At 38.1% G+C, this 12,226-nt stretch overlaps 2 protein-coding genes across 5 annotated transcripts in view; one reads left to right on the forward strand and one right to left on the reverse strand.

Annotated features, from left to right (window-relative positions):
- Window positions 1–1,784: 1,784 nt before the first annotated feature.
- On the forward strand, window positions 1,785–9,806 carry mpnd (MPN domain containing). The gene is made up of 13 exons (XM_065246736.2): window positions 1,785–2,345; window positions 2,954–3,156; window positions 3,259–3,480; window positions 3,834–3,945; window positions 5,392–5,470; window positions 5,885–5,981; window positions 6,093–6,165; window positions 6,246–6,322; window positions 6,470–6,638; window positions 6,719–6,789; window positions 7,018–7,107; window positions 7,289–7,381; window positions 8,798–9,806. The coding sequence occupies exons 1-13, from the start codon at window positions 2,342–2,344 to the stop codon at window positions 8,882–8,884; spliced, it is 1,377 nt and encodes a 458-aa protein (XP_065102808.1). The 5' UTR covers window positions 1,785–2,341; the 3' UTR covers window positions 8,885–9,806.
- Window positions 9,362–12,226, reverse strand: part of sh3gl1b (SH3-domain GRB2-like 1b) — a 35,227-nt gene continuing 32,362 nt past the window's right edge. For 2 of the 4 annotated variants that reach the window (XM_065246740.1, XM_065246738.1), the window contains one exon: window positions 9,362–11,564. In XM_065246740.1, coding sequence (XP_065102812.1) covers window positions 11,374–11,564 — 191 coding nt within the window. In that variant the 3' untranslated portion in view covers window positions 9,362–11,373. Of the gene's footprint in view, window positions 11,568–12,226 lie in introns of all 4 variants that reach the window. The other 2 variants (XM_065246739.1, XM_065246737.1) reach the window with 1 other exon arrangement.

Raw genomic sequence — 12,226 nt, forward strand, 5'->3', positions numbered from 1 at the left:
CCAGAGGACAAACGTGCACTCTCTTGAGATTATCATGTGAAACGAAACGATATCCAATCTGAAAGCGAAATTATGGAAAACGGAAACAGTCATGGCGCACCACAAAGTGAAGTTGATGCAAAGTGAACCTACAGACCATATTCCCGCTGTCTCCACAACTTCAGCAAAACCCTTTTCTTTTTATCCCTTGAATGTTCTGTGAAAATCATTCCAAACACTATCATTGAAATTTCTCCCTGCATATCGTCCGCCATGCTTATTCTGAAGTTTCGCGAGATTTCCTGTGTTCACAGTCGAGACTCTGGTTGAAAATCTGTTTGTGTGTGGTGTGCTGTCTTTGACACATCATGGCACACCACACACTGTAGGTGCAAAATGGTTAAATCTACAATTTTTTATCCTCATGTTTGTGGTTTATCACATTTTGAAAATCTTATAAGATGTAAAAAATCTTTTGGTGTGTACCCATCATAAAGATTGATGGAAAAATAAAAGTTGCAATTTTTTAGGCCTAGGAACTATGGCTAGGAACTATACTCGCATTCCGGCGTAATTATCAAGGAACTTTGCAGCACTACCATGGGTACAGCAGGCGCATTGATATTACACAGCGCCCAAAATATTCCCTAAGCTCTGCAACTACACAAACTTAGTGCCGGTCACATTGAAAGTTACATAGCTGGGGACTTTTTTTTGGCTGCAGCATAATATCTGGCACCTGCTGCACCCATGGCAGCAAAATTTCTTCATTATTATATGCTAAAAGTGGTACCGGCAGACACGGAGCTTGGCTGTATGGATTCCGGAATGGTAAAACTCAAATGTTTACCTTTAGGGGGGGTGGAAAATTAGCATATTTTTTTAAAAAGTGAAGTGTTATATTAAATAAATTTTAAATATTTAGTTCTCATTTTTATCTGCTTAAAAAATTGCCACGTTTTGTTTTGTGCCACCATGCTTACTCATGTAACAGTCTTTAAATGAGGAAAACATGGAAGTGTTTGCAGGCTTCTAAATTCATCCCTGTTTGGATCCTAAGGAATGAATGGGGCTAGGGCTAAATGCTAACACATTCACGACCCGCTGTACAAAGATTAAGTGCACGCATTGAATAAAGATAGGTATGTATTAATTTGTTTAAGTTGAGGTTAGAACGTAGTAAAATGTTAAAAAACTGTGGTGTTTTCCTTTAAAATCTATTAGTCACACATGCAGAACCTCTGGAGCAGTGAGGCTGTGAGATGGTGCCAGAGGGGCCCGAGTTTTATGATATCACAAATACATGAATTTATTATAAATTCTGTGTAATCAAACCTTCTTTTATGTCCTGAATTCTTTTGGGGGCCATGAAGGGATGCACCATGCACAAGTATGACATGGGACTTCCCAAAGTTTTCTCATACACCACTCATCTCTGTGTACATGTTAACAACAACAGGTCACAGGTTCAAGTTCAAAACCCTCTATTTGTCCCCAGAGGACAATTGACATGTTCAGGTAAAGTAACGTACAAAAATACACGCATATAGTTAACAGAATTGAAAGATAAATAAGTAATAATAATAATAATAATGAAAATCAGATCCAAAATACGCATTTACTTGCATTGTATATTTTAATATAGAAAAAAATGTAATCAATCAAATATCGTATATATTTATTTTTATAACAAATATACATCTTTCTAGTTATGCCAAGTTCTATAGTAGACATAGATAAGGGGCATTGAATACTGTTGTGTGGGCAAGGAGGCCTTTAAGTCAAAAAGGGTTGAGGTACACATCTCTAATCTTTAACTGCCACCTAGAGGTCAGAATGAAACAGTGCGCATCATTCATTACCGTAATGCTCTTATTGCACACGCATATTCCCAAAGCATCTGTCCACGTCCGAATCCCAGCTGAATGTTCATTTGACCGCTATCCAGGACCATCAGAAACTGCATCAAAAACTGTCATAAATATACAAATGGTAAACAATTAGATGCGCTTGCTCGCTGTATTTCCCAAGCACGTGTCGACCGTTACTAGCAACGCACAACAAGTACATCCCGCGTGCTGCTGGACACACTATCACAATAAACACCGCTAATTTCTAAAGGGGAGTAAATGACAAGGACGGGTAGGAGGGAAGAAAGGGGAGGGGAATTGACATTAAAGAAACACTACACACAAGGAAACTACACCGCAGACACGCACAAGCCTTCATTTTATGTTTTTGAATAACAGCCTGACGGCGAGTGCGCGCACAAAAGTCTTACATTGAAACAGCGCTCAACTGAAGTGAGCAAAAGAAAAGCATCAGGAGCAGTTTCGCATCAAAGCCGTTTCCCGATCGAAAAATGGGTGAGATTAAAAAAATTATGATTTTGGGTAATAACCGAGTGAAATTAATAATTGCTAGGCCGCGAGGTTGATGAGACGAGCGAGAACAAAACAGTGAAGCGATGAGACGTCTCGCTACATCAGATGGGGCTTTGCTTTAATGTTAGGAAAAATTCTTATCAGACACAGATGGCTGCGAACGGTCACTGCTTCCCATCTGTGCGCTTTCGCCGTGTTGTCCATTTTTTTTTGGTCCCCACATGAATAGAGTTGACTGTCCTGAGAAGATAACATATTTTTATAATAGCATAAAAGTTTGTAGAATAAACACTGCTTTAACTTAATCCTCGCGCGCGTAATGTCAGTACTGACAATGTCCAGTCAGATAACGGGACATCTGTCTTTGTTATCAAATATTTATAAAACAGCCATGTTTTTAAATCATTAAATGAAATATAATATTTTTTTGTTCACTCAGTACGATTTTTTATGTATCTCATAAGAATGGTGCTTTGTGTCACCATCAAACCTCATTAGCATGCATTAAGCATTTGGACCTGCCTATTTAACCCCTTTAATGTATTCTCGTCTGCACCACAGTCATTATTTCTGTCTCTGGTTGTCTTCAGGCTCAGAGCCACCCTCATCTCCTCAGGTGGTTGAGGAAGGAGCTGATGAAGAGGATGAGGAATTGAGTGGTGCTGAAGATGCAGACCCAAAAGCTTCATCTGGCAGGGGTTCCCTTTTAACCAGAAGAGGCATCACATTAAGGGTTCTTTTAAAAGATGGACTTGTGGAGCCCGGAGATGGCTTTCTATCCATACACTACCTGGTACTGACCACCAGCCATTTGCACATCATGTATTTTCACTACTTTAGAAAGGTTTTGAATTAACTAAGGTGGTTTTACCTCAATGTATTTTGATGCATGCAGGGTAAGAAGTTTGTGGGAGATCTTTTGAACGATGGGAAGATCCGTTGGGTGGAGACGGGGCAGATTTTTAATTCTCCAAGTGCCTGGGCCACGCACTGTAAGCGGCTGGTTAACCCGGCGAAGAAGTCTGGATGTGGCTGGGCCTCGGTGCGGTACCGCGGACAGAAACTGGTCCAGTACAAAACCACCTGGCTCCAAAAGTACCAGCCCAGTGCAGACATGGTGAGCAAAAGATAAGTGAATGAATTGAGTAAAATTAATTAATAGGGAATAGGAGATAAATGTTTAAACAAAAATGTGACCCATAAAGTGAAAGCCTAGTGGAAGTCTTTTTTTTGTAATTTACTGTTTTCTATGCAAAATACATAATGTAAAAACATTCAGTGTAAATATAACCTTGATATCTTTAATATTGACTGAGTAAGGTCATGTCAAAGATTTAAATCAATGACTGAAATTAAACTTTAATGCTCCTAATCTCCAGGATTTTACAGGCTGGGTTACATACAGTATGAGATATTTTTGGACAATCAATGTTAAAATGCGTAGCCACATATTTAATTTGTTAACCACAGAGCCTGATAAGTGAAGGAGAGGATGATGAGATGGGTGAAGAAGATGAGGAAGAGGGGAAAACGCCCATGCCACTGGAGGACAAGAATAAAAAGTCCAAACATGAGCTGCATGGTATGACACTGGCATCAAGATTTTGAACAATTTGTTTATTGAGATGTAACAAATTATCCTAATATATTAAAACAATATTATACAATGAAATAGTTAAACGACAATAAAGGAAAAACAATAACTAACAATAATTGAAAAATAAAATAAATAATAATAATTTAAAAAGGGAGGGGGGCACAGGTCAATTTACATATCAGACAAAGAAGAGTTAAAAAATAGTCATCCAGGAAGCAAATATAAAAAGTGGCAAATAAAAACAGTAATTGGTTAAATGACTAATTGTTTAATAGAATGTGGGTGTAAATATGTTGAAAATCAAGATATTTTGTTTTTTTAAACCTCACCTATTACATGACTAAAATCAGAGTTTGAATAAAGGATATAAAAGTTTTCCAAATATCTTCAAATAGGGACAATTTACCCTTTAAAATATATGTGATCTTTTCCATGGACAACAACAAGACATATTATTAATCCCCAAAAGATGGCCATTTCACTTTTCTCCAATACATAGCTATTAGATGTTTAGCTTGAAGTACACACATGTCAATAAGTTTATGAGTGCTGCTACAATATACAATGTTTTCAGGAAAAATAACCAAAATAAAAATTCCTGGATTCATTGCAGAATTAACCGATACCATCTGAAAAATGAGTAAAACTACCTCTTTCCAAAACTACTGCACCATGACACTGGCATCAATATAAACATAAACATCACAGCAGCAGGTTGACTCCATTTAAAGACACGACCAATCTCACAATCATACAGTGGTATGCAAAAGTTTGGGCACCCCTGACCATTTCCATGATTTTCATTTTTAAATAATTGGGTGTTTGGATCAGCAATTTCATTTTGATCTATCAAATAACTAAAGGACACAATAATATTTAAGTAGTGAAATGAGGTTTATTGCATTAACAGTAAATGTGCACTATGCATCAAACGAAATTAGACAGGTGCATAAATTTGGGCACCCTTGTCATTTTTTTTATTTGAATGCCTGTAACTCATTACAGGCTATAGGAAGCATCTAGAGGTGGTTATTTCTGCTAAAGGAGGCTCTACTAAATATTGATGGGATTTTTCTCTCGGGGTGCCCAAATTTATGTACCTGTCTAATTTCGTTTTGATATCATTGCACATTTAAACCTCATTTCACTACTGAAATATTACTGTGTCCTTCATTTATTTAATAAATAAAAAAAAATTACTGATCCACACACCCATATATTTATAAATTAAAATCATTATTTTTGAACAGGGCACATGAGAGGGCAAGATTAAATTATTATACTGTCCTACAATACAGCTTTTGATGCTAAAAGCAGTTTTGTTGTGGAAAACATGATTTCCGCATAGTTGTAGCTTTGGCCACTACTGACCAGTAATATATTCTCTTTTATAATGATTCAAACTCAGTAATTCACGATATGCATTTTCAGATATTGGCCTGATGCAGAGGAGAGAACGAGAGAAAATTCCAGTCAGGTATTGCACTCTTGGCACCAGAGATGCTGCAAGGTAATTACTTTTAAAATACAGTTCAAGTACTGTCATCTACTTGTACATCTACTTGAATTTCAGGTACTGTATTTAGGACAGTTTAACGCAGTTTTATGATGACATTTAATACAAATCAATTTACCTGCCCGAGGCCCGATTATCCTGTTTGGTAGATCCCATAAAAAAACAATAAATTCCTTGCGGCACAAACTTTGTTGGGGAAAGAATGTGTTCCTGTAGCTCAAATGATAGATGGGTTTGATCCCCAGGGAACACACATATTGAAGAAAAATGTATTGTTGGAGTGCACTGTAAGTTAAGTCGCTTTTGATAAATGCATAAATGTAATAAATAATGATAGCAAGTTTGGAGCACTGAAAATAATAAAGATCTGAGTATACCTGAGGTGTTTTTACTATCCTGTCTTCTCAGGGATCCTCACACTCTCATAGAGCTTTCTGCATTTTCCGCGATCAACCGCTTCCAGCCTTTCAATGTAGCCGTGTCCAGCAATGTTCTGCTACTAATGGTACGGATGTCAATTCATGGATCAATATTGATGATTTGAAAATTAAATTTAGGCTGTGTAAATGTGTTAACTGTGAATTCAATATAAACAATAACCTACCTCCACTTATAGGATTTCCACTGTCACCTGACCACCAGTGAGGTGGTGGGGTATTTAGGCGGCCGATGGGACACCAACACACAGTGTAAGTCAGATTTTTTTTCCAATACCAAAAGTATCAGCAAATTTGGAGTTATTGCATGTTCATTATTGTGTTTTACGCAGTGCTGACTGTCTTGCGGGCATTCCCTTGTCGCACGCGGTTAGCGGATAAAGACGCCGCACCTGCTGTCGAAGAAGAGGTAAGTCTGCCAAATCCTTAATGCTTCATATTTGGTTTACGATTAAATCCACAGAAGGACTCGTGACATTAAACATTGTGAATTTAATCTGTTTTTATACTCCTGATTCTCACGGTTCAATTCTGAACGCTATGAACTATGTTGTAGATTTGTCAAAATCTCTTCATGAGGGGACTGTCATTGGTGGGATGGTATCACAGTCACCCGCGAGGTCCCGCCCTTCCGTCAATACAGGATATTGATTCGCAGATGGATCACCAGCTTCGCCTACAAGGCAGCAGTAATGGATTTCAGCCATGTCTGGGGATTATCTGTGGTACGTAATGGAGGATTGCGAATGATTGCTTCTTTTATTGAAGAATTTGTTAGTTAGGAATTTGTTCTTCCTTCTTAAAGGACCATATTACCATGGCAACCAGGGTGTTGCCTCCACCATCACGCCATTCTGGGTTGTGCCGCCTCCAGAGGTAAGAGCCAAGAATATATAGGTTGCCCAAAATGTTATCATCATCTACTCACCCACGCAACACAAAAGGAGATACTGGTGCTCTCAGTCACCATTTAGTTGAATGATTAAAACGCACAGTCAACAACCAGAGGATGAGTAAATGATGACAGATTCTAACATCTGTTGAAAGTATTTTTGTAGTTACATGCCAAACTTTACCAGTTTCTCTTTATCGTCTTCTGCTTAGCAAAGACAGAATGATTACGGAATCCCTGTGGCTGTAGAGGTCACGTACGTGCAAGACAACTTCCTCACTACAGATGTCCTCAATGAGATGGTATGATAAAAACTAGCATGTTATATTTTAAGCTCCTCTGCAGTTCCATGTGCTTCAGAAATGAAGCTAATCATTTACTAGAACTCAGTCAGTTTTCCATTATTCAGAGATGACACATCACTCTACATTGGATTAATAAATGTCTCAATGAGTCTTGGAAACAAATACATTTTCTGTTTAGATGCTGTTGGTGGAGTTTTATAGGTCTGCTCCAGACCTGGTGCATTTTAGTCAGATGTGGAGTCCTAATACCTCAATACTGGATAAAATTAAGGTCTGTGGTGTTGTACCTTCTTTATATACACAAACATTTACAACCAGTCGATTAAACTGCGTGCACACTGCCAGCAACTAGCATCGCCCGAGTGATGCAATCTCATTCATTTCAATGGAAGCTTGGCGACACGAGTGACAATGTCCGTTGGTGACAGGAAGGGGGTGTGTCCAGCGACTTGATAAAGTCGAGAAAAGTTTAATTTATGCAAATGATAAGCGACTATTAATAACCAGTGGCGGCTCGTGACTGTTCTTCCGAGGGGTGCAAATTCAAAATATGTGTTCGAAGTGTCATGTGTGTTGCTCGTTTTTTCAAAATATGTGTTTGTGGTGTCATGTGAATCATGTGCATCGCGTGTTTTGTCAAAATAAGTGCTTGCTGCACACAAGTCAAAACAGTTTATGATAAAAGAGACGCTCACGTTCACAAAATACACGCAAGACACTCCCTTAACAGTAAACTCTGATTATGCATGAGATTGTGCGAGTAACTGGCAAACCCCAGCGTCTCTTTTGTCATAAACCCTTTAGATGCGTTTGCAACAGGCACTTATTTTGACAAAACACGTGATGCACATAGGTTCACTTGACACGCCGAACACATAATTTGAAATTACGAACCACACACATGATGGGCTACATACATGTTGTGATAAACGGTGGCCACTGGTAAGAACATAGTAAAATATTGAAAAACCGTGATGTTTTCCTTTAATGACCTCATTAAAAGAGATGGGTGACACGAGCAACAATGATCCTTGGTGACAGAAAGTGGGTGTGTCCAGCGACTCGACAAAGTCAAGAAAAGTTTAACTTTATGCAAATGATGACCGACTACCGATGAGAGTGAAGCTACAGTAGGAGGACAACCAAAATTAGGAACACCTCCTTAATGACCTTAATGAAAGAGATGACAAAGTCACTGGCTATGTGCACGCAGCATTATGCACATTCTATTAATAATCTCAATTGTAATATTTATTTTACATATTTTTTATATTAGCTTGGCTTGGTTTATGTATGTTAACATTTTAAACAATACTAAAACATATCAAAAAGTACAACAAAAAAGTTTTGAGTAGACTATATCAAAAAGTAGCCCTCCTGATTGTTTTATCCATTGTGGTAGCCCTTGCCCACAAAAAGGTTGGAGACCCCTGTCCTAATGATTTTTGGCATAAAAAGAAAAAAATAGTCAATTTTGACCCATACAATGTATCATTGGCTATTGCTGTGCTAAAAATGCACCCATGTGACGGCTTATGACTGGCTTTGTGACTCAAGATGTTGTGTGTGACTAACTTCTTAATATTGGATTACATTTGTTAATATTTAAAAATAATTAACAACAAGCCAAGTGACATCACTGGACAATTTCACATGCAAACTTATCTTCTATGTTTCTAATCCTTAGGCTTCTCTGAGTGGCCATGCACCCAAAGACCAAGCATATGCACAGATCCTGGAGCATGTGTACAACCAACTGCGCAACACTCAGTGACTGGAGCAGTTTGTGTTAGTTAACCAGTAGAACTGTTTATCAGTCAGTGCTAATTTGGACCTCCTGCCCTGTGCATTACTGCCTGTGCACTGTTATACTGTATATGAAATGCCTTTATGGAGGATATATCATATATGCTTCCGTTCAAACTGTTGCCTTTAGGACTGTTAGGTCTGTATCACTGCTGTGGTTCATGAGGTTCTGCAATATATGTGCTTGTCTTCCTCTGTGGTAGAAAGGTTTGGTGGGTAGTTAGGATAGACGGGTATATAATAAGTTTTTATTCTCTTTATATGCTGGTATTTATCTGTTTGTGTGTGTTTAGATTTGTGCCATGTTAACTCCCCAGTATGGGAACAATGCCTTTCACCTGCTGAATACCTTAAAAATACACTGGAACAAATGATTTGCTTTTCATTTTAGATACTAAACTAATTGTTGCAATTATGTGGTAGAAAATATGTCAAGTAAAACAGGTGCATTTTCTTACATTTATTTACTTAAAGACAACCGGACACAATAAAATACAAACGTTTAAGGTTTGGGATATTTAAGAATAACAACGTAATGCAGTTAAATCTTCCAGACATACAGGAGACTTTAAATCTACGACATATATCAGCCTGCTATGCTATTAAGCTAACATGCAAAACTCATTAATTAAAAAAGGTTGAATAGTTTTGTATACATATAAAAAATAATATAATACTAAAAGAGTCAACCCAGAATGATCTGTTGTCAAAAGACTACTCTGGTACTCTGGTTGAATTAGACGAAACCCATTTGTTTTCATTTCAACTTTTTGTAGTGTCGCAAAGGCACATCTGTACACATGCTTGTACATCACAACTCATGCCAAATATTGAAACCAACAAGCCCTTCGTACAAATATAAAACGGACAGACAAACAAACAAACAGAAACTACATATTATCTTGGATAACTAATTTGTTTGGTATTCTAGATCCGTTCCTGCCATCAAAAAGGCACTAAAACTGTAAATACTTTCTGTTTCTTTCACATTTACATCACATTGACGAGGCCTGTCTGCTTCAGCACATATACAGCTGTCTGTGCTGGTAGGTGAGCAAAAGAACTGTGCACAAAACATGTAAACAGACATTTGGAGGAAAGAACACAGCATGCATATCCAACCGAGAGCCGTTCTGTGCAGACAGGACTTTGAGTCGTGTTAGTGTTATAAAATGCATAAAGATGTTGTATGGGTTCATGTTTTGGTGGAGTGTGAGGTTACAGTACAGACACTTGATCTGGTTTTACTTTACAAAACACATTATTTCTAAACCTCTAAACATTACAGGTAATATGGAGAGCAAGAGATGTAGCACCACCCCTTACATTCTTTCTTTTTTATCAAAATAGGTGCAAATTTGATTTCTTTCAAGTAAGGGCCTATGAACCAAAACCCACCTTAAACATGCCCAAATGCACACATCAGAAATGACAGGACACTGCCAGCAGCATCAGATGGAAAGACTAGTAAACTAATATCAAAGGAGGAGACAGAGAGAAGATCAGTAAGACTCCCATTACACTCCATACTTCTAACTATTTGGCTGGCTGTTTCCTTCTGAAAATAAAGAAAGTTGACAGATAGTTTTTAAATAGTGGATCTGTCTCTAGTGAATTTACAAACGGACTGTATCAGACTTTATAAATGGCTGTAGTGCAGCATTTTTAGAAAACATATCCCTTATAAGCCTTGAGGACCAAGGTGCAATTCAATTTATCTCTTGTAAAAAATATAAACATGAAAATATCAGATGAGCAAAGGCTGATATATATAGAAAAACAGATTACGGAGCATATAAAAGGACTAGATCCTCTCTACAGGTCTGTGGCTCAGGATTGCTGCACATTGGGGCATTGCACGCATGGCCCCACAGTGCGTAGTTAATGTGTTCGTCACAGATGCAAAGTGCTTTCAGATGAATCTGAGGCAGATCTGTGTTGCAGCCTGACCAGCAGGGGGCGGTAAAGGGACCGGTCGAGTCATAATGCAACCTATCATAATTCAACAGTGGATGAAGAATTGTTTCTCTACTCTTTAAAAACCTCATAATTTGACCATAGGGATACCTTAATTTGGTTAATGCATTACAAAACAGTATGATATGTTATGGAGAACATCGGATAAATGAAGAGAATTAGTGTGTCTGAAATTTTAGCTTAAGTCTGTCAGTCAGTCAGTCAGTCAGTCATTCTCTCAATGCATATCAGTCTTGGAATGTGAAAAGTTGTTAATTCCCAAAATTCCCCGTTTTAATAATAAACCGATGTGTAAAAGTGCCCAAGTACAGGTACATTTGGATCAACGGCAATGATGTGAAAACAGGTGAGGATGAAGACCAAGATGACTTCAATTGGCTCATTTCTCCCTACCTCCCTTTCCTCCAGTTTACTTTCTTTTATTTATCGCTTTCTCTCTCTCTCTTTCTCTCGCCCTCCCGGTTGTTTCCTCTTCCCCTCTTAGTGTGACAGAGGAACGACCACCTCCACGTAGTTAAGAGGGAAGAATCCAGATTGGCCGCGCAGCATGCCTTCATACCAATTTTCATCGATCTGATTGGTAAGAGTGATAATGTCGCCCTCGTGGAAGCCCAACTCGCCCTCATTCTCTGGCTCAAAGTCGTAAAGTGCTTTACAGCATGGCTGCTCCGCTGCTGAGGGGAGAGATGGAGAGAGAGTTAATGAAAATGGATAATGAGAAGGGATTTGGGGAATGAAGGATGTTAGCATAAAAACAGATGGAGGCAGAGGATTAAGCATTAGATTTAACCAAACAAAAATACATTTTCGCATAACGACACCCGTGCGAGTGATTACGTTACATAACCGATATTTGGCATTCTGGATAAATACACAATGCAATACCTAAAGGAATAGTTTAAACGGACATTCCACTTTTTTGAAAATATGTTAATTTTCCAGCTCCTCTAGAGCTAAACATTTGATTCTTACCGTTTTGGAATCCATTCAGCTGATCTCCGTGTCTGGCGCTAGCACTTTTAGCATAGCTTGGCATAATCCATTGAATCTGATTAGACCATTAGCATCACGCTCAATTTTTTCTTTATTTTCCTTATTTTCCTATTTAAAACTTGACTCTTCTGTAGTTACATTGTGTACTAAGACCGACAGAAAATTAAAAGCTGCGATTTTCTAAGCAGATATGCTAGGAACTATACTCTCAAACTGGCCTTTTAATTTTCTGTCGGTCTTAGTACACCATGTAACTACGGAAGAGTCAAGTTTTAAACCAGAAAAACATTGAAACTCTTCGGTTATTTTTTTGCGCGATGCTAATGGTCTAATCAGATTC

The sequence above is a fragment of the Paramisgurnus dabryanus genome, chromosome 11 (genome assembly GCF_030506205.2).
Source record: "Paramisgurnus dabryanus chromosome 11, PD_genome_1.1, whole genome shotgun sequence".
In the NCBI taxonomy this organism is placed as follows: domain Eukaryota; kingdom Metazoa; phylum Chordata; class Actinopteri; order Cypriniformes; family Cobitidae; genus Paramisgurnus; species Paramisgurnus dabryanus.

Bases quoted from the DNA above. Each gene is read 5' to 3' on its own strand.
- mpnd (XM_065246736.2), top strand. The intron at 3,157-3,258 runs GTACTGACCACC...TGATGCATGCAG, and splicing joins TTCTATCCATACACTACCTG to GGTAAGAAGTTTGTGGGAGA. The intron at 6,323-6,469 runs GTAAGTCTGCCA...ACTATGTTGTAG, and splicing joins CACCTGCTGTCGAAGAAGAG to ATTTGTCAAAATCTCTTCAT.